At 37.6% G+C, this 24,672-nt stretch overlaps 1 protein-coding gene across 4 annotated transcripts in view; it reads left to right on the top strand.

The window, feature by feature from the left end:
* Positions 1 to 14,573: 14,573 nt before the first annotated feature.
* The window catches only part of LOC140233601 (uncharacterized), a 37,529-nt gene continuing 27,430 nt past the window's right edge, over positions 14,574 to 24,672 (top strand). Inside the window, exons 1-2 of one of the 4 annotated variants that reach the window (XM_072313696.1) lie at positions 14,574 to 14,979; positions 17,197 to 17,278. In XM_072313696.1, the coding sequence (XP_072169797.1) occupies positions 14,625 to 14,979; positions 17,197 to 17,278 (437 nt within the window). In that variant the 5' untranslated portion in view covers positions 14,574 to 14,624. Of the gene's footprint in view, positions 14,980 to 17,196; positions 17,279 to 19,701; positions 19,864 to 20,065; positions 20,456 to 24,672 lie in introns of those variants that run through there. The other 3 variants (XM_072313697.1, XM_072313699.1, XM_072313698.1) reach the window with 3 other exon arrangements.

Below are 24,672 nucleotides of genomic sequence, written 5' to 3'. Positions count from 1 at the left end.
TGATCTGATAAAGGGGAAGTCGTTTAAAAATATAACCGACTGATATGCTGCACTTTTTTCTTCTTTTTTTTTTATTGGCCGATATATGTATCAATAAAGTCTATGAGCAGAAAGGCAAAATGACTCCGCTTCATGAATATTTTGTGTGTGTGTGTGTTGTTGTTGTTGTTTTTGTTTTTGTTTTTTGGCCAATGTATACGTCGATACAGTCAATGAATAAAAGGCAAAATGATACTCGCTTTATAACAGAACACTTAACGACTGTTCTATTCCAATATATATTTATTAAAGTAATATTCATTTATGAACTCAATGATGTGCAATTAACCCTTGTCATGCACAGTTTCGGAGAAACGAGGGATTTGACTTTTTTTTTTTGTAAGAAAAAATGGTAGAACAAATTTACAAATTAAGTTAGCATACATACTTACGGAAAATAATTCATCAATCTCTACAATTACATCTATTTGTTTGTTATTAATGGCAGGAACTTTTTCTCTTTTTTTTGTCCCTTGATAATCAAATTCAAAATTATTATAATCTATAGATTCAATTCATGATACAAGACAACAAAGTTGTATCTATAAACATAGTAAAAGAAGACGAAGCTTGACATAATGTATATTGACATATGCAAAAATGCTAACCTGTTCTTTTCCCTTCCAATATTAATTAATTTTCTTTTTACTTTCCTGATTCACTGTAGGTCGACCAAGGATCTGGACGTCCCTCGTCTTGCTTTTTCCTAGTTTGGAGGATGACCTTGGTTTTGTTGATGATGATTCTGGTGGAGACTTTCTGCTGCATGCTGTCGAAGTTTGTACGCGATGGCTGCGAGCCTGCCTCTTTCTCGCTTCATACTTGGGGGTAGATCAAAACGGATTGTGATCCGTCCGTTGGAGACTTTGGTGGCGCCAGGTGCAGCAGCTCTGGGTGCGGCAGCTCTCGGCGGGTCCTCGCGCTGTACCGGCCTCTCGAAAGCTCGGAGAACTCTATCGCGGTCCACCATTCGGCTGAATCGGACAATGATGGGGTCCGGGTGATTGTTCGCTCGGTCACTCTGGTTTTCCCTTGGATTCATTGGTAACAGGTATTTTCTCCACCTGCATGGTCCCGGGAAACCCCAAGGAGGTTTGCGAGGACAGTGTAGACTGCCTCATAGACATTTTCGTTGCTTTGTGGGGTGACGCCGTATATGAGTAGATTTAGTTTCCGGTTGTGAATCTCGTAGAGCAGCATTTTCTCTTCCATATCATATCGTACTTTGTCTATTTCATTTCTCAGGTTGGGCAACTTACTATCTTCAACTTCGGCGATCCTGTCCGAGGTGTCAGCTACGCTGTGCTCCATTTCTGCAATGTTCTTTTTGACTTCAGCTAGGTCTCTCTTAAAGGAAACCACTTCCGAAAGGACAGTGTCCATTTTTGTTGTGATAGTTTCTTTCAGATCAGTCATCATGGACATAAGCTCCCGTATGGACGGTTCGCTCTGGTCCTGCGTAGCCTGCTGGGCGGAGCCACTAGGAATGCTGGGTTCCTTGGGCCGCACGGAGGGATCTGGCGATTCATCACGATAAGATTTTTCTTGAGGGGTTCACAATCTACAAGCTTGCTTTTAGTGGACCTCTCAGTTCTTTTTTTTCCAACTGAAACATAACCTTGTATTTTTTGCGTATACATGCATGTAACTTTATTATTGTATCATTTGATATCATTTGCAAGATGTATGTACACGATTGTGATATGATTCCTAATTTATACTGTGTTATGTTCTGCTGGACAAAGGAGAAGAATATAATAAAATAAAAAAATAAAAAAAAAAATAAGATGCCCCAGTCGCACTTCCTTCAGTTTCGATTTCATTATTTTGGCTTGGTTTTTGAACGTGATTTATTTCCAGTTGGTTTTAGAAGATTGAAGTCTCTTTTTTTCCTTGTCACGTTCAGACAACATTCTCGGTAGAGATGTGAAAAAGTAAGGTGTATATGAATTCCGGGGAAGTAAAAGTCAAGAGCACGCCAGAACTACGTCCGTTCACTCCGCCATCTGAGTCGCTGAATGAATCTTAGAGCATGTACTAACACTGGTGAAAGTTTCATGCTGTAGTCAAATTTTGCACAATTTTTCGGCTTATCTGCTCTACTAAAGGCCCTGGGTATTGTGTCCCTGAAAAAAAAAACTGAAAGAATGAAGAGTCGATTGTCACAAAACTTATTCGTTATCCACTGTGGAAAACGGGTCTACGGCAATTACCCTCTGGGCAATTACCCCGTGCAGACACTTTCCCTGACCCTAACCCTAATCCTATGAACCTAATCCTAACCCTAACCCAAACTCTGACCCTAAACCTAACCCTAATCTTTACTCTAGCCTTATTAGTAACAAGTATTTAGCCGGGTGTTAATTGCCCTCGTGGGGTAATTGCCCTGATACGTTAGGGTTGACATTTTGTGAATCAAGTACTCCACGTCGAGCAAAAAAAAAAAAAAAAAAAAAAAAAAATGCACACAGTCAGTGTTAGTTTGGCACAAGAGCTGGCGCTGTTGATATCTCAGTAACAACTACTGTTAAAGTATCTTTAATAATCGAGTTTTAGCTTCGACGGTCAAGTTAAAGGGGCATTCCAGATGATTTTCATAATTTCACATCATGTAGTACATAAATCAACATGTCCATGTACAGATTCGTGGAATTTATTGTGGTCCTTGAGAAGAGAAACCAATAATTGAAAATCTTGAACAAATTACACTGAACAGTGCTGATGACATCAGAGCCTCATATATTTCAGAAATGAAACAGTGTAATTGCATAACAATACCGCTTGCTCGACAAGTTCACCTGTGAAAAATCTATGCATGCCTTCTTCTTTTGTTCTGCTTCCTTGAGCCCCAACTCATGCATTCTTATGGTGAGGCTGTCATGTCATCATCCTTGTTCGTTGCAATTTGTTATAAATTTTGAAAACATTCTCATTCCTTATCCCAATCACTATAAATTCTGCAACTCTGTGCTCAGTTTGATTTATATATAGTTGTTCAAATGTAAAAGTCTGAAAATCATCCAGAGGTCCCCTTTAATGAGAATAATAAAGTAAATGAAGTTGTTAAGTATTAAACAGTTGCGAATACAGGTGAAGGAAAGCTTGTCTCTCCATGATATTATTATAATTACGGACAAGGTCCATTGTAACTGTTTGCTCGAAGGAGAGCTGGTATGGTTTATGGAATTAGCATAGCTTTTCTTGGAAGTATTAAACTGGGTGCAGGATTCAGGAAATCCATACATCATAACGTGAACACTGACTCTCTTGAGAGATTTCAAAATTTTGAATTGTATTTACTTTGTGCATTGAAGCAAAAGAAAATTGTGATTGTGGCTTGATTTTCATGACGATCCTTCCTGCTCTGTTTGATGTTGATGAACAAATGTTCATTATGGGGATTGCCAATAGTGTCCGCATAAGCAACATGAGGGTAAACGACATATCAATTTAAGTGTTTCTCACTTTTGTCGTAAACGACGGCGAAATTAAATCAAGCCGTCAATCTTTCCCACACAAAATATGATCAATACACAATCCTAAGTTTTTACATTTCCAATTCTATCGACTGCGCTATACCTTTTACTCTATACTTAGATCCAATCTGTTACACTTTTTAAGCGTAATAAGTCTGTTCAGCTTGGTCACGGTTTTGTCATGTATTATTAAACTCTCCTGCCTTTGTTTTTTTCTTTTTTGGCAATCCACGTGCCAAGGCTTACGAATCCATTGTGTAAAACCGATTTAGTCTAAATGTATGTTTGAGTGTGTGTGTGTGTGTGTGTGTGTTTAATGAGAAAATGTACGACCCTGTCATCCGCATTCAAGTGAATTTTGCATGAACCACATACATATGCATATTATTGCATAAGATGATAAATACCATTTTCCCTGTATGATGGATCACTGGGCACCCCGGACAAACATGGCAACTCCTTAAAAGCTCAGTTGCCTTTTTCAAGAATGGTAGTTTTCATAAGTGCCCTGATTCCAATTTTAACCATTATAGAAGGCATTCAGCACTAACCACGTACAGGTTTTTTCAACACCTGCGAAGACAGTATACCCCTCTATTTTCCCTCGTAGTTTCCGTTCAGTCGTGAACTGGTGAATATAAGTATCAGGTACGTGGAAGCACTTTTTTTTTTTGACGAAACCCCTTTTGGTCTATTAAGTATAAAGTATATTGTTCTTATTCAAACATGTAATCAGCTGTATTGTATGATTTTTGATGACGATACGTATATTGCAATTCGTTCAATAGACAGTTGGGACTGATCTGTCTCCATTTTTTAGTGAAAAAAAAAAATAATCTTTTTTTTTTCTTCCTTAGAAGTTAGAACTATACCCGAGGTTATGGATTTGCTAATGGTTTAAAGATATTAGTTTTCTCTTAGACATCTTTTAAAATTTGTACGAAATGTTCCATCTGGACCTTCTTATTCTTATTCCTGGTTGTTGGATTTCTGTTGAAATATAATTTTTCTACTTACCGCACAGATTAGGATATGTCAATGATAGTGTATTTGTTTGCTTTAATTTTCACCTGCATTAATGTAATTAATAATTATGTAGAGCACGTCATATTCCTAGACAGACAAGACATAAACTCACACAAACATGGTTAAATACTAGCTGTTACAAAAAAAAAAAAAAAAAAACATTTTCCACTTTATATCCTTAATAGTTCAAAAACTATACATCAGATAACACTGATATTGATATGAGCAATAGCTGAATAGTGCACAATTTTGCTGGAGGTAATTTAAAAATGAAAGCGTAAATCATTTTCATTAAATTCAAGAATTATCTTTCAGAAGCCTTCAGCACAGCTCTGAAAAGGTGATATTCGTAGTATCAATGTCTATTGTTCAGGGTCATTGTAAGCACACACTCACATACACATCATTGGTTCTTGTGTAAAGTTGAATTTTGTACAGAGGGTTCAAATTTGACCAAAATCTGGAACTTAACTTCAAAATTAATCATGGATTTGACGGAACTGATTCATGCTCTCATAATCGATTCACCTCCAGCTAAATTGTACCTTATTCAGCTATCACTGATATCAATGACAGTGTAATCTGGTGTATAGTTTTAAAATTATTGAGGATCAAAAGTGGGATTTCTTTGTAACACCTAGTATTTAAAGCACACACACACACACACACACACTAATATATATGTATGTATATATATATATATATATATATATATATATATATATATATACAGTATATATGGAGGCACATGTTGCAGCCGTTGGAACATATGTCATACTGTCGGATTGTGTATGTGGTTTAAACATTGATTGAGAGCGCCTTGAGCACCTTTGAGTGGATATGTTGCGCGTTATACATGTCTACATTATTATTATCAATCTATGTATGGTGAAGTATATATATATATATATATATATATATATATATATTATACAATATACATACTGTACATGTACTTCACCATATATTGGGCTTCTCCAAGAGAATCATAACGGTCAATTAATGAAGACTATGTGACAGTCATACTTATGATCAAAATATATTATAATTAAAGAAAACACATAAACGCATCTTACGGCGTCATACATTGTTATACATACATTTCATATTCCCTGTATATTGACGGGATATCACTAGTGCACGTCATGCCAATATAAACAGATTTCATAAAAGCTTCATGGTACAGGTGTACAATGTATATCATAGATGCATGTGACAACATCAGAGGCATTAAGTGTAACAGAAAAACAACTCATATTTCTAAGGAATACTGTACATGTATTTTAAGAACGCAAGCCAGAACGTGTAAAGTTCCACAAACACTATACAGTGTACATGATATTCATGTGTGCTTTTGTGAAGACGACTTGTAACTCAAGTGGCTGTATTAGTCTACACAGAAAACAGAATGTGAAAGATGCGCAGAAGTTGCGCCGGCTTTGGGTAATTACTGTACAACGTGTAGCAGGGAATGGGAAGAGAGAAGAGGACCGAATAATTTGGGTACAGTATTGAGAGGGTTAAACTACGAGGACCACAGGAATTTGGAACAAGAGATCGCAGACAATGAAGAGCATTGATATCACAAATGTCATGTAAAAGACATGAAACTATATTGCTGAAATACCCGATTTTTATCAGAAAATGCTGTCTGAACTTGTCAAAGCCAGCAATTGCCATGTAGTAAAACAACTACATGACCAAATGTATAATGAAAGTTTTCTCTTACAACGTTGAACAGTATTAGACTTACAATGTATAGAAAAGGCACAGTCGTAAAAATAGATAAGAGTAAATGCAAAACGAAAAAAAAAAAAACACTCATTGATGTTGTTTACAGAACACAAAGTCTAGAGTAAAATCCTCTTTAATTCCACAAATGAAATGAATCTTTGTTTTAAAATGATGAAGTTTCAATCCATAAGTACAAATGTACATTGTACGCATGATAAAATCATGCATTCTATGGATTTTACTTCTAAGCAGACTTTTCATACAATAATATTTTTGTTTGTTATACATGTATGTAAACCAACACTAAATTCATAGCATTCACCTATATGAATATTCGTTTTACTTTAGTGATGATACTACACACTATAGTGACACTGCTATGAAAGTTTGTTGCAAGTTGTACGTCAACAAGATAGGCTCCATGCAATTTTACAAACCTGCTTTTTATCATTATCATCTCATCAAGTTTTTCCCATTTTGTTACAGTAAACATCAACATCTGGCACCCGACTTCCCTTCTACACAGACCAGATCAACAGTAACTGGATGATTCACTGTGCTTTGCTTTTGCTTTTGTGTTTCTTTAATTTCCTTTTTACCTTGCAGTTAGAGCCAAGCAGCAGACATGCGAAATTACAGTGTACATGCTGCAGAATGGCAGATTTATTGTCTTGACTATTGACTATAAGCGTATAAAGAAAAGTTTTGCACAACAGTCTGCAGCTCAACTCACTTGCTTAAAAAACAAAACACAAAACAAAACAATGAATGAATACAATGCTGAAGATGATGCTAATTGTGACCAGACATATCTGTTATACATTGTAAGTTGTACAAATTGTACATCCATTCCCCAGTAGGCAATGAAGTTAGTACACATGTGTACAAATGTATGTACATACATGTATGTAAACATGAAACAGGAAACTACAATGTACAATTGTAATTTGTCGGTCTGGAGATGCAGTCAGTAAATTTCACCATAACAGCAAACACTATACAGTGCTCAGGCACTCAATGAAAAGTATTCAAACATACATGTAGTTTGTGAGATGTACACTTACATTACAACTGTAATTTGTGAAACTTTGACGGAGCAATTGGCATAACCAATCATTGAACTATCTGTACAAATTGTGTGCCATACAGCATGTAAGGGTACATGTATGCAAACACTATAGTACAGTACTACATAGTTTTGAAGAAGACACACAATGACTATACACGAACATGTACATGTACATGTATGTTTTCCACAATGATTCATTGTACAATATACTGTATACTCACAATTAAATTGAAAGATTGTCCTATCAGGACTTTGTAAATAGTGCTGTGAACTGTGTTGGACATGCTGAGATATATTGTATACAACTGTATGTATTACAGCTGTTACATGTAAATGCATCTAGAAGTAGCATTACGGTATTGTACAAAGAAAAAAAAACAAACAAGCGTATCAGATTACATTTGTAAGTGTAAACTTTGGATGCTATATAGATATTATTGTAAGTGCCTTTCTTTCGATAGCCCTCACATGATTGCATACAGTGTACATTGTATACTGTAGGGTTGTTCTCAACCACTCCTCAAACCACTTCAAGTACACTTGTACAATCTAAACGTCTCCCCAAATGAGACAATTTGCATCAAGTAGCCAACATTCCTCCATCTGTACATACGTACAATGCATGCATGAGGTGTATGCATGCATACTTGCACGAAAGAAGTAAACAATGTATTACACTTCTGTAAATAAATGATATGTGTACAGATGTACATTCATTTTTGTTTCTAAGGCTGAAATTTGTTTTTGTCCACAGGAGCTGCTGGTCTAGAAGGCAAGATAACTACAGTTCTTTACTTCTGTTTATCTGCCATACCAGATTTTGTTGCTGTTTCCATTATAGAGCAAATTGATCAAATCCAATCATTGGTTGTTGTTGTCTTTTTTTTTCTTTTCTAGTTTTGGCAAATTTGATGAAATGCACAAAATTATGAACTTTGCTTGACTGAATCTGAATTTATAAAAAGGTCAGACTTGCAGCAAGTCTGCACATGTACAGTTGTATAAGTAGCATTAATGTGCTGAGATATTTTTAGGCATTACATACATTTGTAATTGAGCAGCATACTGAATGAAAACATATTCTAATTACTAACTCTGTGATTGAAAAATAGAATGAAGAGCCACAGGGATTACATGTAGATAAGCAAGAGAGAATAAAAAAGACAATCCATGATGCACATTCCATTCCATCAGCTCAAAATTGAGCTCTTCCTACAGCATCTCTATTTTGTGTATGTTTTAAATCACTTGTTAACCTTCATTTGACTTAGTACAGTGTCACATACATTGTAACGCAAGTGTACAGTATACAATTGTACACATGTATGGTTGTATTACTATAAAATGCACAGGCTACCACAGGCTTGGACAATAATCTACCACATGTCATACAATCTGATTGTCAAGTATCAAAGGAAGTACAACTGTAGATATTAACATACCGGTACACTTGAACCCTTCAAATTGTATTACATATATACACATTGTACATTGTATTTCAATGTCAAAAGCACGCACACTGCAGTTAGTGTGGTTCAGAATGAAAAACTCCATGTACTGCACTTGCATGGTAGGGGATTATCTAAATTTTGATTGAATTTGAAATTTGATTGACCAACAAACACAAAAATCTTCTTGATAACATTGTATTAAATGTGAAGGACTACAATTTGTACGTACATGCACATGTACATTGTAGACCCTACAAGTAAATGCTGGAAAGTGGTATTCACAAACAATCAGTGTAATATGCTTTTAACCTGTTGAAGACTAGATCCAAGTATTCAGTACTTGGGAGGGTGTGTATGGGAAATGCGTATACAAGCTGTACTGATACACATAATTCTAGATTGCAATATTATCAGTTTATCCTGAGCAGGCTGAAATACAATTGTACTTTTAATCATTCTTCTGTAGCCCAAACACAGTAATTTCAGTTGACACCTGCAGCAATTTTTGAATTGATTCAAACAAAAATGATTCAATGTTCTGTATATGGCTGTAACTGCATTGTGATACAGCTTAAAGAATAATAACAGACATTAATCAAAGATAATCAAGGCAATAGCTGAGAGGGATACCAAAGAACTGGACTACAACTGTACAGAGATCACTAATAAATCTGACAGCATTATACATGTACTTCAAGCTACACCAATTAGCAAATGTCAAATGTCCTTCTTGAAATGTTCCTGTAGGAGCTAATTACCCCCAAATTACAACCCTAATTATCTAACTTACAATCAGTTTGTCCTTTTTTTTTTTTTCATTTTAAGGGAATATGAAATTACGAAGGAATCTGATCTGTGTACAGTACACACGTACAAAGTGTGTAGGTTTAAAAGTTACTAACTCGCACCAGGAGTGTTACTGGGCATTTGAATGTGTATGGGTAGACCCTATGTCATATCATAAGGCAGACATACATAATTGAAGATTATTGCATGTGACCTAGGAGGAAAGGGGTATGCTTGTAGATCTTCATGGTCATTTTCTCCTCTCTGGACACCATTGGACACTATTGGACACCATCTCCCCATTGCCATGACAACCCCTTGATTTTAACATGTACATGTATGCTGCAATGCAATCAGTCACTAAGAATAGAAACTTGTCTCATCATTTCAGTCAACAAACTTCAAACAAAATAGTACTTGCAAACTTGCGGAAATGTCTCACAAAATGCTCATTTTAGCAGGCCATACCACTTGGCAAGATTATGTGACATCATGGCAAGTCAGATGTACATGTACAATGTACACTGTACAATTGTACAACGTACAGTGTAGACTTTAATTTCACCAGGATAATGGTATTGCATCATTAATTCTACTTGTACACAAATTAGCAGGATCAATCCCATAACTCGGTCCATTATAAAATACATGTGTATGCATAGCAATTGATGACAGCTGAATACACATGTTGTACACTATTGTACTACATGTACAGTATTTGCAGTTGCATACCCACATAACAGTTTTAGTCTAACCAATGACGTCGGGTAAAGTGAGGGAAAATTTGGGATAACATACATTGTACAGGCTTACAGCTCTGTAATGTACTTCTTCTAAATAGCTACAAAACTTCACATCCAAAATGAACATGTCACAGTTGTCCACATCCCTTTTTGGATAATACATTCTACTGGATCACAACAGATCAGAGTGTAATTTGGTTGCCCTTGACATGCTTGGTAATGCTCACTAGACCTGTCTACATACAATTGTACACCTGTACAATGCGTAAATTTGAAACGCCTGCCTGTAGTACAGTAGCTGTAGACGTTGCCTATCTCCATTCTGACTGATCTGCTGCACATTCACATGGAGTACAGTAGCTCTACCAAGTTATTGTTACGAAGTAAAGATGTAGATGTTCAGCAAATCTATTCTCGTGGTATGATGGATAGGCATGTTCATGTTCACCGACACCCAATTGAGATCGAGAACTCCCAACTTGAACGCGGATTTCAAGTCGGCCCATCACATTAGCAACAGCACAGAAAACTTGGTTAGGTTTGATTGAAGTTCAGTGATCGTCTCAACGCTCCCAGTAGTCCCACATTATCCCAGCCAGTTTACTTGTCTTTACATCAGCTGCCAATATAGATCTAACGTTACTATTTATTTATTTTTTCATTACCAGCCTGCTGCTGATTGAGCCATCTTTGCCGAAATTTACTGTGAATATGGTGAGCACGATTGCAGTGTCACTAACTAGATCTACTAACTTTAGTATTAAATAATTAGGGTAGTCCAGTGGTATGTACAGTTGATCATGGCACTGGCAGATGAGGTCTGACTCTCAGTCTCAGCTCTAACAACAGTTAGCTCTGCAGCTCTGGGATATGAATTTATTGCTTTGATCGATGAGAATGTAAGTTGGCAGTCGACGATCAGAGTTCAGTCAAAGCAGCTCCATTTTCTTGACTAGTCGTCACGTCTCATTACAGGAATTTCCACAGCAGAAGAAGACACAGTTACCATAACAGCTGTAACAAATCAGCGAAATTGCCACAACGAAGACGGCACTGCATATCGTGCACGGTTTGCGCTCCAGGAAGAAGCCCGTCAGGTACAACACGATAAACATCGTGTGGTGATGTAGTAACGGCGCGATGACATTCGGTTTCGGTAGCGGCATAAGCAGCACCGGCAACAACCACTGCAAACAATACATTCTTTGTCCACCTTACTTTCCTCGTTTTCGTAAAGAGTCAGTGAGTAACGTAGACCACAAGTACACTAACAAGTATTTTGTCAGTTCAAATAACAACTCTTTCACACGTAGAGAGCCAGTAGGCCTACCGTATAGTTGAGGCAAGGTTGTTCACTTAGGAGATCCGCGATCCGGCTAGCTGCATGCTGTCTGTGGTGAGAGAGAGAGATCTCAGCTTAAAGTCCATTACTACATTACACGCTGACACGTACGTACACACGACCGCGTTCGACTACGAGTACAAAAAATGTGCGAATGCACCGGCAAAGTGGAATGTCGCCCTCTGACGTCAGTTTTCGAGAATGGGGCCAAGACTAAACAAAACAAAAACAAGTAAAAAGAAGAAAAATGTAGAATTTTCAGACAGTGAAACCTTTAGTCTTACCATGGACCTAATGACATGGAGATGTAGTCTTTCTTTGATGTAATGATCGTCACCGACACATGATTATGTGCATCTTAATGAGTACATTCCGGGTGTCTTGACAATAACGAAATCGTCACAACAAAAGAATCGTTTCCCTCATTTCAGTCTTGTTTCGCTGATGTACCCTTTTTTCAGACGGAAATGTCTTTGAATAAAAATAGATGATTAGGAGAGGCAAAACCTGAGATCATGACAAATTTTGTGTCAAAAGATGGGCAATTTTTGATTCGCACATTTTCGCACACGCATAAGACCTTGCCTAATGGCATGATGTCCTGTTCTTTACCATTTTACCATCCCTTTTTGCTCTGGAATAAGCTGCGGAAAAGTGAAATATTGAGATCACAAATGACAATCATTCTGCCAAAATGTTAGCTTTCTTTTGAAAACTGCCTGCTTCTCCCAAGCGAAATTGTTTGAGGCATGATTTCCTAACATACACCACAACTGCACATTTACTTTATTTGATTTTTGTGAGTTATTTTCTTCTGCGCATAATATAGTTTCAGATTTCTCGAATCTTCGTCTTGTTCTTCTCCCGGCTTGCTGGCGGTGACGATCATGGTATCAAAGCAGTGAAGCATGCTAAAATATCTTTGTGGGGCTTTTGAGATGTACAGGTGCATGAATTAATCAACGATACGATGAATGTCCTTGTATGTTAGGTCCATGGTCTTACCAACCATGGCAGAAACGGCAGACAATAAGAAAGGTGGTAATGTTTAGGCCGAGATGGAGATCAGGTTTTACTCTTTACGAGATGATTAGGTCCTACATAAGTGTGGGTCCCACCTTTTATGACCACTTCGTCACGTTTTACTTTTTTCTTTTTGATATCTCAGCCATTTCAACACAGAAAGTTTCATCAAAATAAACTTGGAGCTCCTCTTTAGATTTTTGTGTGCTCTTTCATTAACCCATATTAAGAAGTTTCTTATTATGTTGTAAAAAGTTCAAATCTGAATCCACATGTCAACCAAAAAAAAGATAATAATAATGATAATGTAATATGAAAAATATGAATCGCCTTCCCTTCGACTGTCCGTGGTGGCTTCTTTTACTGGTGTAAGACAGCTAGGATTTGCAACTTCGGACAGGTCACTGGACATCATAGCAACTGATTATCTCACAATCAATCTTCACTAAAGTGATTTTTATCCATAGCTGAGATACAATGCTGTTCTTGTCATCGCACAAGCAATATTGGTCGCCTTGGATTAAAACAAACGGTAAACGTAGTGGAAAGAGATATAATTTCCCACTAATTTACACCATTATTGTAATAATCGTGGATTCAGTGATCGAGACGCGGGTGCAGATTGAAAGCTGCATAAAGGCAGCCTGAACGTGCATGGAGTGAATCATACACAGATTATCTCATGGGTATATAGATAGATGTATTTGCATAATATTGCGAAGCAAAAGTAAACTATTAATGGAGGCCTACGTTGTATATTAAAGTTATTAATGTAATAAACTTGATAACGTGCTGAATTTTCATAGGTTAATTTTAATGTGACTCACAATATCAAGGGAAGCCTCTTGGGTACTAATCTTTTGACTGTTGAACTCAATGCCAGCCTATGGGCAATCCATGCAAGAAGATTTCAAATCATTTGCGGAAGCGAAACAAAGTCAAACAAAAAACACTGAGAAACAAACAAATCAAATCAAATGGCAAAAAGAAACAACAAAGCAACAACAACAAAAAAAAAACAACGAGAATGTTGCAATAAATAGGCTCTGATTTATTTCAGTGATATTGAAGTTCAATGTAATGACGTAATCCCGTTGGGCTTTGCATCAATAGAGACGAGTGATGGTTGTTTAAAGTTACGTAGGGCTACTTCCGTAGCTGTACTTAGTCTAGTCGAGCTTTCACCAGCTACAACCAATAAGAAAAAAAAATCGATAGATTGTGAGGTAATTAAAAAGGTCATACCCCAATAACAATGAAATATCGAATGTTTTCCTGCCCAATGTCTAATTTTGTACTATAACGCAACAGTTTTATGATACAATAATGCAAACATTCTTGATGGCTTTTCTACGATGAATTTTATTAGTCCATAATCACTCCAACATAGATTTTATTATAGGTCTATATCTGTTACTGTTCCTTTTTTTGTAGGTTCAATCCTTATTTCTGCTTCTTTTATATTCTGATTGTTTTTAATCAGTGGGGGAGAGGTAGTTAGTTTGTTTTTATTTCTGATAGTTAAAAGGAGAATACTAGAGCAAACAATAACCAAACCATGTGGAACAGTCAACAGATCAGGGGCGGATATATGAATTCCGGATAGGGGGGCGAAAATTGTCATTAGCAGTGTAGCACAGTCGCTGCAACAGCCCGAGCGCAGATTGCAGCGGGAATGCATGTATAACTTTGGTCAATAGCTGGCGCACTACGATTCTGGAAGATGAAGAAATTGAAGTCTGCCACAATTTTTGCGGAGCATCAAATTCAAAGCGATTAAATACATACCATGTGCATGCAATAGGCCTATAACTATCCGTGTAAACGAGGCACAACAGTAACCAGCCTGTCGTCTGCAAACTGTAAATCATTACCAGATGATCTCAAGTCCTTTTATCTCGTCCATATTATTGCTCTGCATACGTAAAACTAAGTATGCAAGGGGACTGGTGGTCACCATCGAATTTCAGTGCTCCAAAAGAAAATTCTGAACAGTCAACAAGTCGATCTCTGCTGGAATCTGCAGGAGCAACACCAAGTGTTGTTACCCTCACTGTCCACCCTTTATCGGAAGCCAACCAGCATTCGCTGAGACACGTCGGGCAGCTGCAGGCTGGCAACAGTGTCCTCACCTCAAATGGACATCAATTGCATCACCGTCGACACACTCATTGCAATCAGAGTTGCTTCGGTGTCGCATCTTCCGCATCAAGTCTTATCCTAGCGGCACAGCGACGAAAGAGATTGCACATTAATCAGCAGAAAGCATCTTCTTTTCTTAATTCAACAAGTGAGTCAAGTTCTTCTTTGTTTTCAACCCCAACCAGTCGAGCCCATCATCATAACAATTATTGTGAACTTCCCAACCGACTTCTAAACTAACTGTTAACTAATTGCGCCCATGATGGAAACCCCCTGTGTGCCATTATAAGCCAGTTCGGGGTTAGCTCATGGGCACATGGGTACTCATGACCTTTATTCTTTCTCAGTTTGCCAGGCACTCCATTAGTTTCAAGCGACAGAAGGCACAAGCTTGCCCAATGTAACAGTTTATGGAATTCATCATGCAGTCGGTTCAAACAAAGGATGAAGTTGCGAAGAACAGGTGACCAGACTGATTCGCAATAATTAGCACTCTGGAAAGCATCCATTTCATTAGTTTGCAATGAATGTACATAATGTATTAACAATCCTTTTCTGTTGATATTGTTAAATACCGCTTTTGCTGTCAGGTGGATATGCTGGCAAGCACCACTTATAAGAATCACTTGAATAATCATTACATCACAGATGCTTATCTCAGTGAACAACCAACATGCTCTGCTGGTACAGGTGACCTTTTTCTGCTCATGCTCAAAGTGGAACCCCGAACTGGCTTATTCTGAGACACCAACGTATACCCTGTTCAACACGTTAGAGAGAGGATCTAGTCATGCTTTGAGAAAACATTCTGCTTTTCAAATTGATGTAACTTCTGTAGATTTCTGTTAAGCTGGACATGTATTTGAGCAAAGGTGTAGAGATAATGCCAAGCTTTGCTTTGATGAAAATTGCATGACAAATCAGTGATGGTTTTTCTTTTAAAATGACCGGTCAGCTAAACTACTGTTTTGCTTACAGTGACAGAAACTTAGAATTTACATGCAAATCAATTAGGGAACACTGCTTGATAGTCATTCACTACATAATATGCAAGCTATGTGAAACGAACGGAAGGGCAAGAAAAGTTTTCATTGTAGTGCGGCATTTGTCGATTTGTCGATTGGTTTGGGCGGGTTTCTGGAGTTGAACAGAATGCGAAGTTGGCATGCCGTCAACTCAGTCGGGCATGCGAACGTGGCACATAAAGAGTTAATAAAATCCCTCTGAATTTGGATACAGAGTAGAATCTAGACAATGTACAGTACAGTGTGTATCAAAAAAAAAAAGATAAAGGTCATCCAATTTTGGAAGGCTACTATTTTATAATTGTCGGCTATGGTGAGTGCATGTTGGTTGTGAGGAAAGGGGAACTCTTCTTCTTTTTATTGATACCTACCCTTATTTTGACAAACATCATGCATGACTGAGCACACAAACTAAAGGCAGTAATGTCAAACTGCACAGTGATTTGTACAGTGTACTGGTCACGGATCATCAGACCAGTGCCAGTGTGCAGCGTTGGTTACTGAGTTGTTTGCTTCTGAATATAAACTTATTGATGTCCCTTTACTACTAGGCTGTGAATGTTTCTACTAAGAATTTTGTTCTTAGACCCAACGACACAACCCTTGGTGATTAAAACCTCTTGCTGATTTATTTCTCTTGATTGATGATTGTCTCTTTACTTTCAAAGCAACATTATAGTTATCAGGATGGACTTTATTAGAACAAGAATTTCTATACACATGTCTAAAGTCTAGATCTAGTGAGACTCTGCATTTATGAAAACAATAATAGACCCCTATGATATTATGTATTTAGCATATCTATAGAACTGCTGTGTTTATGAACCTTGCTAGATGTCGGAACTTGCATTGTGTCCTTTCTTACTACCAATTAGCATTATGCAGATTTGTTAGGACTGTATTAAGAGACTACCGTAATTTACTTCCTGCAAGTGAGAACTGTCTAGCATATTACAAATTGTATGGATGTATTACACAGAAGAAAAATTTTTAAAATGAAGATCCAGTTCAACCAAAAACCAGTTTCTAAATTTTAAGATTTTAATGTGACTATCCTACTTTGTTTGATGCTTAGTATTTCTCTATTTATTACAATGTATGTACTGCATTGTTAATAGAGCTTTCTTGTTATTTAGTGTATTCATCTTTCTTACTACTCCAAAGAGTGTGAATAATTTTCTTATAAAATTAAGGTTTAATAAAGTTTTGGGGTGTAGCAGCCATTATTACATGTATGTCGTCTTCCGCTACAACATACAGTATGTTCATTGTACTGGTTAGTTTGCCATACCTTGTACATTACCGAAGTTGCTAATTTCATTGTAAATATATTTTATCAGAGCTAGGCCTTGGTAGCCAGCCTGAGATAGCTGAACCTGATTTGACCTGGACTAGCTTCTTCGAGCATCGCAGAAATCATGGGTAAAATGATATCACAAGTTGGTTGGCAATGTTTCATTGATATTGATGTCATGTTTCTTTCATTATACAGTCAAGTTTACAGTTCTTTGTGTTTGGATGAAACACAATAATGTATTTATGCATGGTACAGATTCTTGTTTGTTTTGTGTGTGTGTTTGTGTTTGCAGTGTTGTTTATTTTCAGTTTTCATTGTCATATTGACCGTCCTTCAAAGCTATCACAATTCTACCCCCCCCCCCCCCCCGTCTTTATTCACTTTGAAATTCATCTCTCAAAACTAGACAAACCTGTGCAACAGATGAGGTTGTCTTTATAGCTTTTGTTTTTGTTTGTGTTTTTCTAATAAGAGGCAAGATCAAGTTGTTGTTGTTCTTGAAAACTAATCAATTTCACTCAGATTCTTTGGTATTGAACACTTTTTCTTCTAATGCAACAACTGTGCTCTTTAATATTCATTTTACATCAGAAGAGGTGATTCTTTTTTTTTTACTTTAAACATATTTTTCTTTTCCAGCAGACTTCAGAATTACCTTTAGCTGTGTTCTTTTTTTTTTTTTCTTCTAAAACAACTTGTTTTCACTGCATGAATGCTTACTAATGTGCTGGCTTTTGATAATTGTTCTTTTCTTTGTAATGTTCTTGTGTGCAGTTTTTGTTTCAAAATCATTGTCTGTTGTGCTAGACAGGTCCATTCATGTTTTATAACATATTTATGGTAGTTTTATCCATTCCCATTTTTATTTACAGCTAGGATTTCTTTGACATCAACAGTTCTCATTTTAATAGGAAGTAGTTGATCAAGCCAAATGTCTGTTTCGTCATACATTTTTTGTTTTCATTTCCATCATACAAGACTGCTCGGTGAAGTGACTTAAAACTTTTTTTTTTCAGATTTCATAACTTTGATTCCAGTCACATTTTTTTTTTTTGCCAGTATTTGAAAGATGAAGGTTGACTGTAAGCAATGCTAGTAGCATCGACACTGCAGATGTTGAAACAAAAGTGGTTTTATGAAACTGCACTTGAAATCGTCTGTTGAGAATGAGAAGGGCGTTAAGTTGTATCGAACACTATGGGTTTTGTGACAACTTAACACCCTTATCATTCTTAACCGACGAAATATTCTTGTTCAAGTGAACACAGTATCAGACTGAGACTTTGCAAAGCATACATTGTAGCATGTATTGACAACTAATACAATGAGGATTGTTCCCTCTGCACCCCTTCTCAAAGCATACAAAGTGTAAAATCAATACCCTCTCATGTATCACACAAAATACCAGTAAGCAATTACATTGTAAGGTGTTCTCTCCTCATTGAGTGTCCACTCTTCAAATCCTCTGTCTGTTTATTCCAGTGGAACGAGCTTCTCAGTTGGCAACCTATTCTAAGCTCTCAGTCATGCATACTAATCAGCATTGAGCCCTTTTCACTGACGTGGAGCCAGTGCCTCTTTTTTTTAATATCTGCCATTCAAATCTATTATTTGCCCAACAGCCTAACACATCCTGCACCGAGCTGTGTGTTGAATGGGCATCTTTCACCCTGATAATTGCATGCTGTAGCTGTCACAGAAAAGCCTGAATCTGTCTGGTTGCATTACCATTCAGAGCACTAAATGCTTTAATATTCCAATGGGAGTGGTGAACGTGCTGTGGGAATGTGATACCAACTATCCGTAGCAGACATAAACCTCTTGCCCCGTAACTCTGTAAAGTGCAGCAATCAGAGGGGTATTCAGCAACTTGTCGGTGATCAATAAGTTTCTGCTGCTTGCTTTCACTGCTGTTCTTTGTTGTGAGTGACCCTGCGAATCGTAAGTACGATACACCTGACTTTAACTGTTGCTCTTGTGAATTAAATTGAACTGTGTCCTACCCATTATGAAGTTCTCAAATCCTCAGTGAATACATTGTAACTGGTGATTTAGCCAAAGAAAAAAAAAGAAAGTGGTCGTGTTGAAACATTCTCATTTTCTGTACACTACAGTGTACTTTTGATAGGGTTTGTATGAAACACTAGTATTTTTATGTGTACCAGGCTGTAAACCCCTCTGATTTTGGCATTAAACAAAAGTACATGTATACCCAACAAAACCTGTGACCCCAGCCCCCCCCCCCCCCTTTAGCCCACAGCCTTTCTAATTTTTATCCTTTTTTTTTCTCATTTCCTGAAAGTAAACAGTTAAATATACATGATATGCTGCAGAAGTTGTTAAAATCCTTTAGTTAAATTTATAGCTGAAGTTTTCATCCTCAATGTGTGTTTACTTTATTTTATGCCCATAATGCAAGTGTGCGTGTGTGTGTGTGTGTATACATATGTGTGTGCGTTTTGGATGTTTGTGTGTGCCAAGCTTGATAAGACTTGTAGAAGATATCCCTTTGTCAGTACATCCTATCTTATGTCAATGCTGCCATTGTGCAAAGTGTGCATGCGGAGTATTGTGGAATTTTCCAGGTCGTGGGTATCATGACCTTATCACTGGCAGGCAGACTTTAGCTTGAATTCAATATGATATGAAGATGCTTGAGGCCCTTGACAACAGAAGCTGCCAAGATCTCCCAGACTTTGGGCTGATAAAGGTGTTTGCACTTCTGCGAAGTCTCACCTTTGCCGAGATGTATTTCATTTCTTGCAAGATTTTTGTTGTCTTTCTTTCTTTTTCCTTTCTTCCTGGTCTTCCCACAGCCTTTGTTTGCCTACTGATACCTTACAAATCTCCAAATGACCTGGCATAATGCACATTTTACCTACAGGGTTTTATGTCTTGCTCCCTACTTTAAGAATCCACCTTACTACGGTTTCGAGGAATGCACTCTTCATAATGGCAAGAAGGCTCATGGTAGAGATGTTGGTAAATGCCATATTGATGAAGTGACTGGACATGCTGAGAGGCTGGTGATGGTACTCGAGCCACAACATGGTAGCACTTGCAGACATGAACAACAGTCGCCATCCCAGCGGCAACAGTCGCAACTACTTCAAGGGCTACCTTGTGAAGGTGGCGGACTCTGGCATTACCTTCACCCGAAACTATTCGCCTGTGGGTCCACGGGATGCCAACCAGCCGAAGAACAGCATTGACTACCCAGCCAACTCCCTGCGCAGGAGTGCATCCATTTTACCGATAGTTGCCTACCCAAAGACGACAATCACTGATTGGAACTCAAACAAGTAAGTTTCATGGGAAAACAAAGCAAATCTCTTCTTCCATCACTTGGTGTATTTTTCACTTCCATTCTCTTTCTTCCATTGACCAACACAGATCCATGGGAATTTACAACGATAGTAATCTGTATTGTAGTGTTGAAGATGTGTTTGCAGATACCCCATGAAGCCAACATTTTGTAAAGAACAAGTGAGAGAGAGAGGGATAGAGAGAGAGAAAGAGGGCAGGGGGAGATGAAAATGTCCCTAGTTTTTCTTGGGTTTAGTGTTGTCTTTTTTTTTTGCCGGGGGGGGGGGGGGGGGGGGTTATTACTGAGCACTGCAACAGGGCTTTACGATCAAATAGCACAGTGTACTCCAACATGTGTCAGCAGATGGTGTCTAAAAATGTATGTTGAGTGGCATTTTCCACCAGGACGAGAGAAATACTCAGTCAATGTTTACCTCGTATAGGGTGTGAAGAGTCCATCGGTTGGTGATCTCATCGAGAGTGCTCATTAAATCTCAGTGTCATTTAAGTTTTTTGTTTTAGATTCAGTATGTCAGCATCTGTAGCAGATTAATAGAATACATACATGTCAGTGGCGGATCCAGAGGGGGGCGCACCGGGCGCGCGCCCCTCTTTATTTCTTGTTAAAACGAAGTAGAAAGAAAAAATGGGGGGGGGGGGGCGTGTGCCCCCTTTAAACTCGTTGAGGACGAGTCCCGAGTATATACTCAGGCAGGTGTCTGTGGGAAATGCATGTTGTAGCAAAATCAGCCCATCCTCAATGGGTTAATTTTGTAAAGGCGGAATTTACGGAATTTACGGAATTCCTAGATCCGCCCCTGCATGTGATGCACACCATATGAACAATATGAATGTCTGCATTCTTCATCCTTGAGCATATGCCATGTCCTTGATTGTCAGCTCTATTTTTTCTCCCCTTTTTATGCCTCCGCCACGAAGTGGTGCCGGAGGCATTATGTTTTCGGGTTGTCCGTCCGTCCGTCCGTCCGTCCGTCCGTCCGTCCGTCCGTCCTTCCGTCCGTCCGTAATGAATTTTGTGGACAAGGTAACTATCGAAACCTGTTGAGGTATCCTAATGAAACTTGGCATGTATGTGTATTAGGGGGTGAAGTTGTGCCTATCAACTTTTGGGTGCACATGCTCAAGGTCAAAGGTCAAAAGGTCAAGGTCAAATACATAAAATTTCACTATTTCCACCATATCTATTGAATGCCTGAAGATATTTTCTTGAAACTTAGTGTATACATGTATTATCCAATTAAGATACTCTGGTGAAAGTTTGGGTCATGAGGTCAAAGGTCAAAGGTCAAAAGGTCTGGGTCAAATACATAAAATTTCACTATTTCCACCATATCTATTGAATGCCTGAAGAGATTTTCTTGAAACTTAGTGTATACATGTACTACCCAATTAAGATTCTTTGGTGAAAGTTTGGGTCATGAGGTCAAAGGTCAAAGGTCAAAAGGTCAGGGTCAAATACATAAAATTTCACTATTTCCACCATATCTATTGAATGCCTGAAGATATTTTCTTGAAACTTAGTGTATACATGTATTACCCAATTAAGATTCTCTGGTGAAAGTTTGGGTCATGAGGTCAAAGGTCAAAGGTCAAAAGGTCAAGTAAAAATATTAAAACTTCTTTTTTTTCTCCGTACCTTGGAAAATTGTTTAAGGTATCTTCATGGAACATAGTATATACATGTACTGACTGGAAGTGATTATCTAGAGAATGTAGGGTTCATGGGGTCAAAGGTCAGGGGTCAAAGGTCAAGTGCAAGACTTCAAAATTTTACTATTACCCTCATATTTATGCAATGCCAGCAGGGTTATTTTTTTACACTTGGTGTATGCGTGTGTAACCTAATAGAAATTCTCTGGAAAGTTTTTTTTTTTTTTCTCTTTTTGCCTCAAAGGTCAAAAGGTCAAAGATCAAGTGAAAGTGCTGAACTAACTTTTTCCTCCATATCTCGGAAGTGGCTCAAGTTACCTTGAAACTTAGTACATATTATGCATGTTCTACCTGAAAGTAATTATCTTATGAATTCTAGGGTCAAGGGCCAGATGAAAATGGTAACAATTTACTATTCAATTCAGAAATTGCACTTTTTCTCCACACCTGTACCTTGAAAATTACTCAATGCCTAAATGTATGAATGGGTCAAAGTCAAGTTAAATTCCTTAAATCCCTAGATACATGCTCTCTTATTCATCCAATTAAACCTACGTCAAGGAAGGTGAATATTCAACACATTTGTGACAAACTTGTCATTCCAATATTTTGCCAATTTTGTGAAAATGTAATCACACAGTGTCCACATGTACTATCTAGACCTATTGGGAAAATCATGCATTATGGCGGAGGCATACCAGTCGCCAAAGCGACATTTCTAGTCTGTTTTAAGTTTTATTTGTGCGGCATGTGTATAGTGTGTGTGTGTGCGTGCACATATTATACATTGACATGATCGTAGACATAATTTTTAAGAAGGATTAAGAAAAATATTTTTGCGTGTAACATACTCTTTGGACATCACTTTTGTAGGCCTATCCACTGTAGAGCCAAGTGTCAGGGCATGCCTGTATGAAAGTTATCAGAATCTGTTGGAAATGAATTAAAGACAGGACATCACAGTTGTATGTTTGGTGGACATTTGTACACTCATATCAAACACAGGGCTGCCAACTCTCACTCATTGAGAGTGAGACTCACTCATTTTGGTTCTTTCTCACTCTAAAACTTTATTTCATTTGTATGCATTTCTATTGATCTCACCTATTTTGACTCCTAAATTTCTGTAGCGTTGGCCTATGAGAGTCTCACTCTCAACTAGTTTCCAATGTTGGCAGCGCTGCAAACAGCACTGCATGTATGGTTGACATACGGTTTGTTATTGGTAAAGGTGTCTTCTATCCTTCACATAGGTTAAACAGGAATTATTATAGTGATCACATTTCATAGACCTCCATACCATTCAGTCACAGGCTATTCAAGCCCAGGCATTAGACTGTTATGATGTTACCATGACAACACACTCTGGAATCTTCCCAGCAGGTGTGTAGGAAGGTGATGGTGTTTTGTGGGTGAAATGTACAGGAAGGAGATTTGCAAGAAAACCACAATGCATATTGCAGGAGATAATTTCTCTCTCATCACTCACCATTTCCACAGCAACCCCCACCCCCTCCTTTTCCTTGTGTTGACTACCCATGGATATTACTTAAATTGGCTTATTGCATCTCCATGTTTTCAAAGACGCAGTAAAGGTGATTTTATGCCTGCTTTGTACTGTAATCACACAGCAAATTCGGTGAAATTTACAACAATAGTCTAAAATAGCTTTTATATCGAAATTGATGATGTATATATACCGGTACTTCTAACGTGCTGACAGCAGTTATAGCCTTTAAAGGGATGGTATAGTATTGGTTGAGATAAGGATTTCCAGGCTTTTAACTTAAATTTGCAAGGTACTGAAAACCAATTATGAAGTGTCATAGAGTAAAGAAGAGGATTTTAAAGTTTATTTGATGAAAATTGATTTTGAAATGGCCGAGATGTATCCAAAAAGAAAGTATTAAAACAAAGCGATCCTAATAAAAGATGGGTCCCCAAACCACCTTTTATTAGGATCCCTGTTTTGGATATCTCAGCCACTTCAAAACCGATTTTCATTAAATAAACTTTGAATCCCTCTAAGAATTACATGCTCTTTCATATTTCATAAAAGGTTTCTCATTATCTCACCAAAAAAAAAAAAAAAATCACAACCAGAACTATATGGCCTATCACCCCTTTAACACACAAACCTCAAACTGCTGAATTGTGTTAAAAGGTGTAGATGGATTATGAAAAAGACAGAAGTTTAATGTACAATTTTCAAAATACCATGAACAGCATTGCAGTGGTAGTGTGCAGATCAAAGATGCCTACAAACAACTAGACCTCTAACCATCAGGTCAGGGCTCAGCATTTATATTTGTTTTTCTCTAGTTGCTTGTTCATCCCATTTTAATCTTTGAATTTGAAATTTAAGTGACCAGAAAAAGAAATGGGACCTCCTAAATGGAATTTATGTGAGCCTATGAAAAAAAAAAGATTAAAGAAACATAACAATTCATTTTGAATTTTCGCTATGCAATCAGGCCACAGAAAAATTGCTTTTTTGGAAATTGTGTGGCCCAACATCAATATTCAGTGGCCCAGGCCATTC

Source organism: Diadema setosum, chromosome 10 (genome assembly GCF_964275005.1).
Source record: "Diadema setosum chromosome 10, eeDiaSeto1, whole genome shotgun sequence".
In the NCBI taxonomy this organism is placed as follows: domain Eukaryota; kingdom Metazoa; phylum Echinodermata; class Echinoidea; order Diadematoida; family Diadematidae; genus Diadema; species Diadema setosum.
The sequence above is the reverse complement of the archived record's forward strand: the minus strand, read 5'-3'. Positions and strand labels throughout refer to the sequence as shown.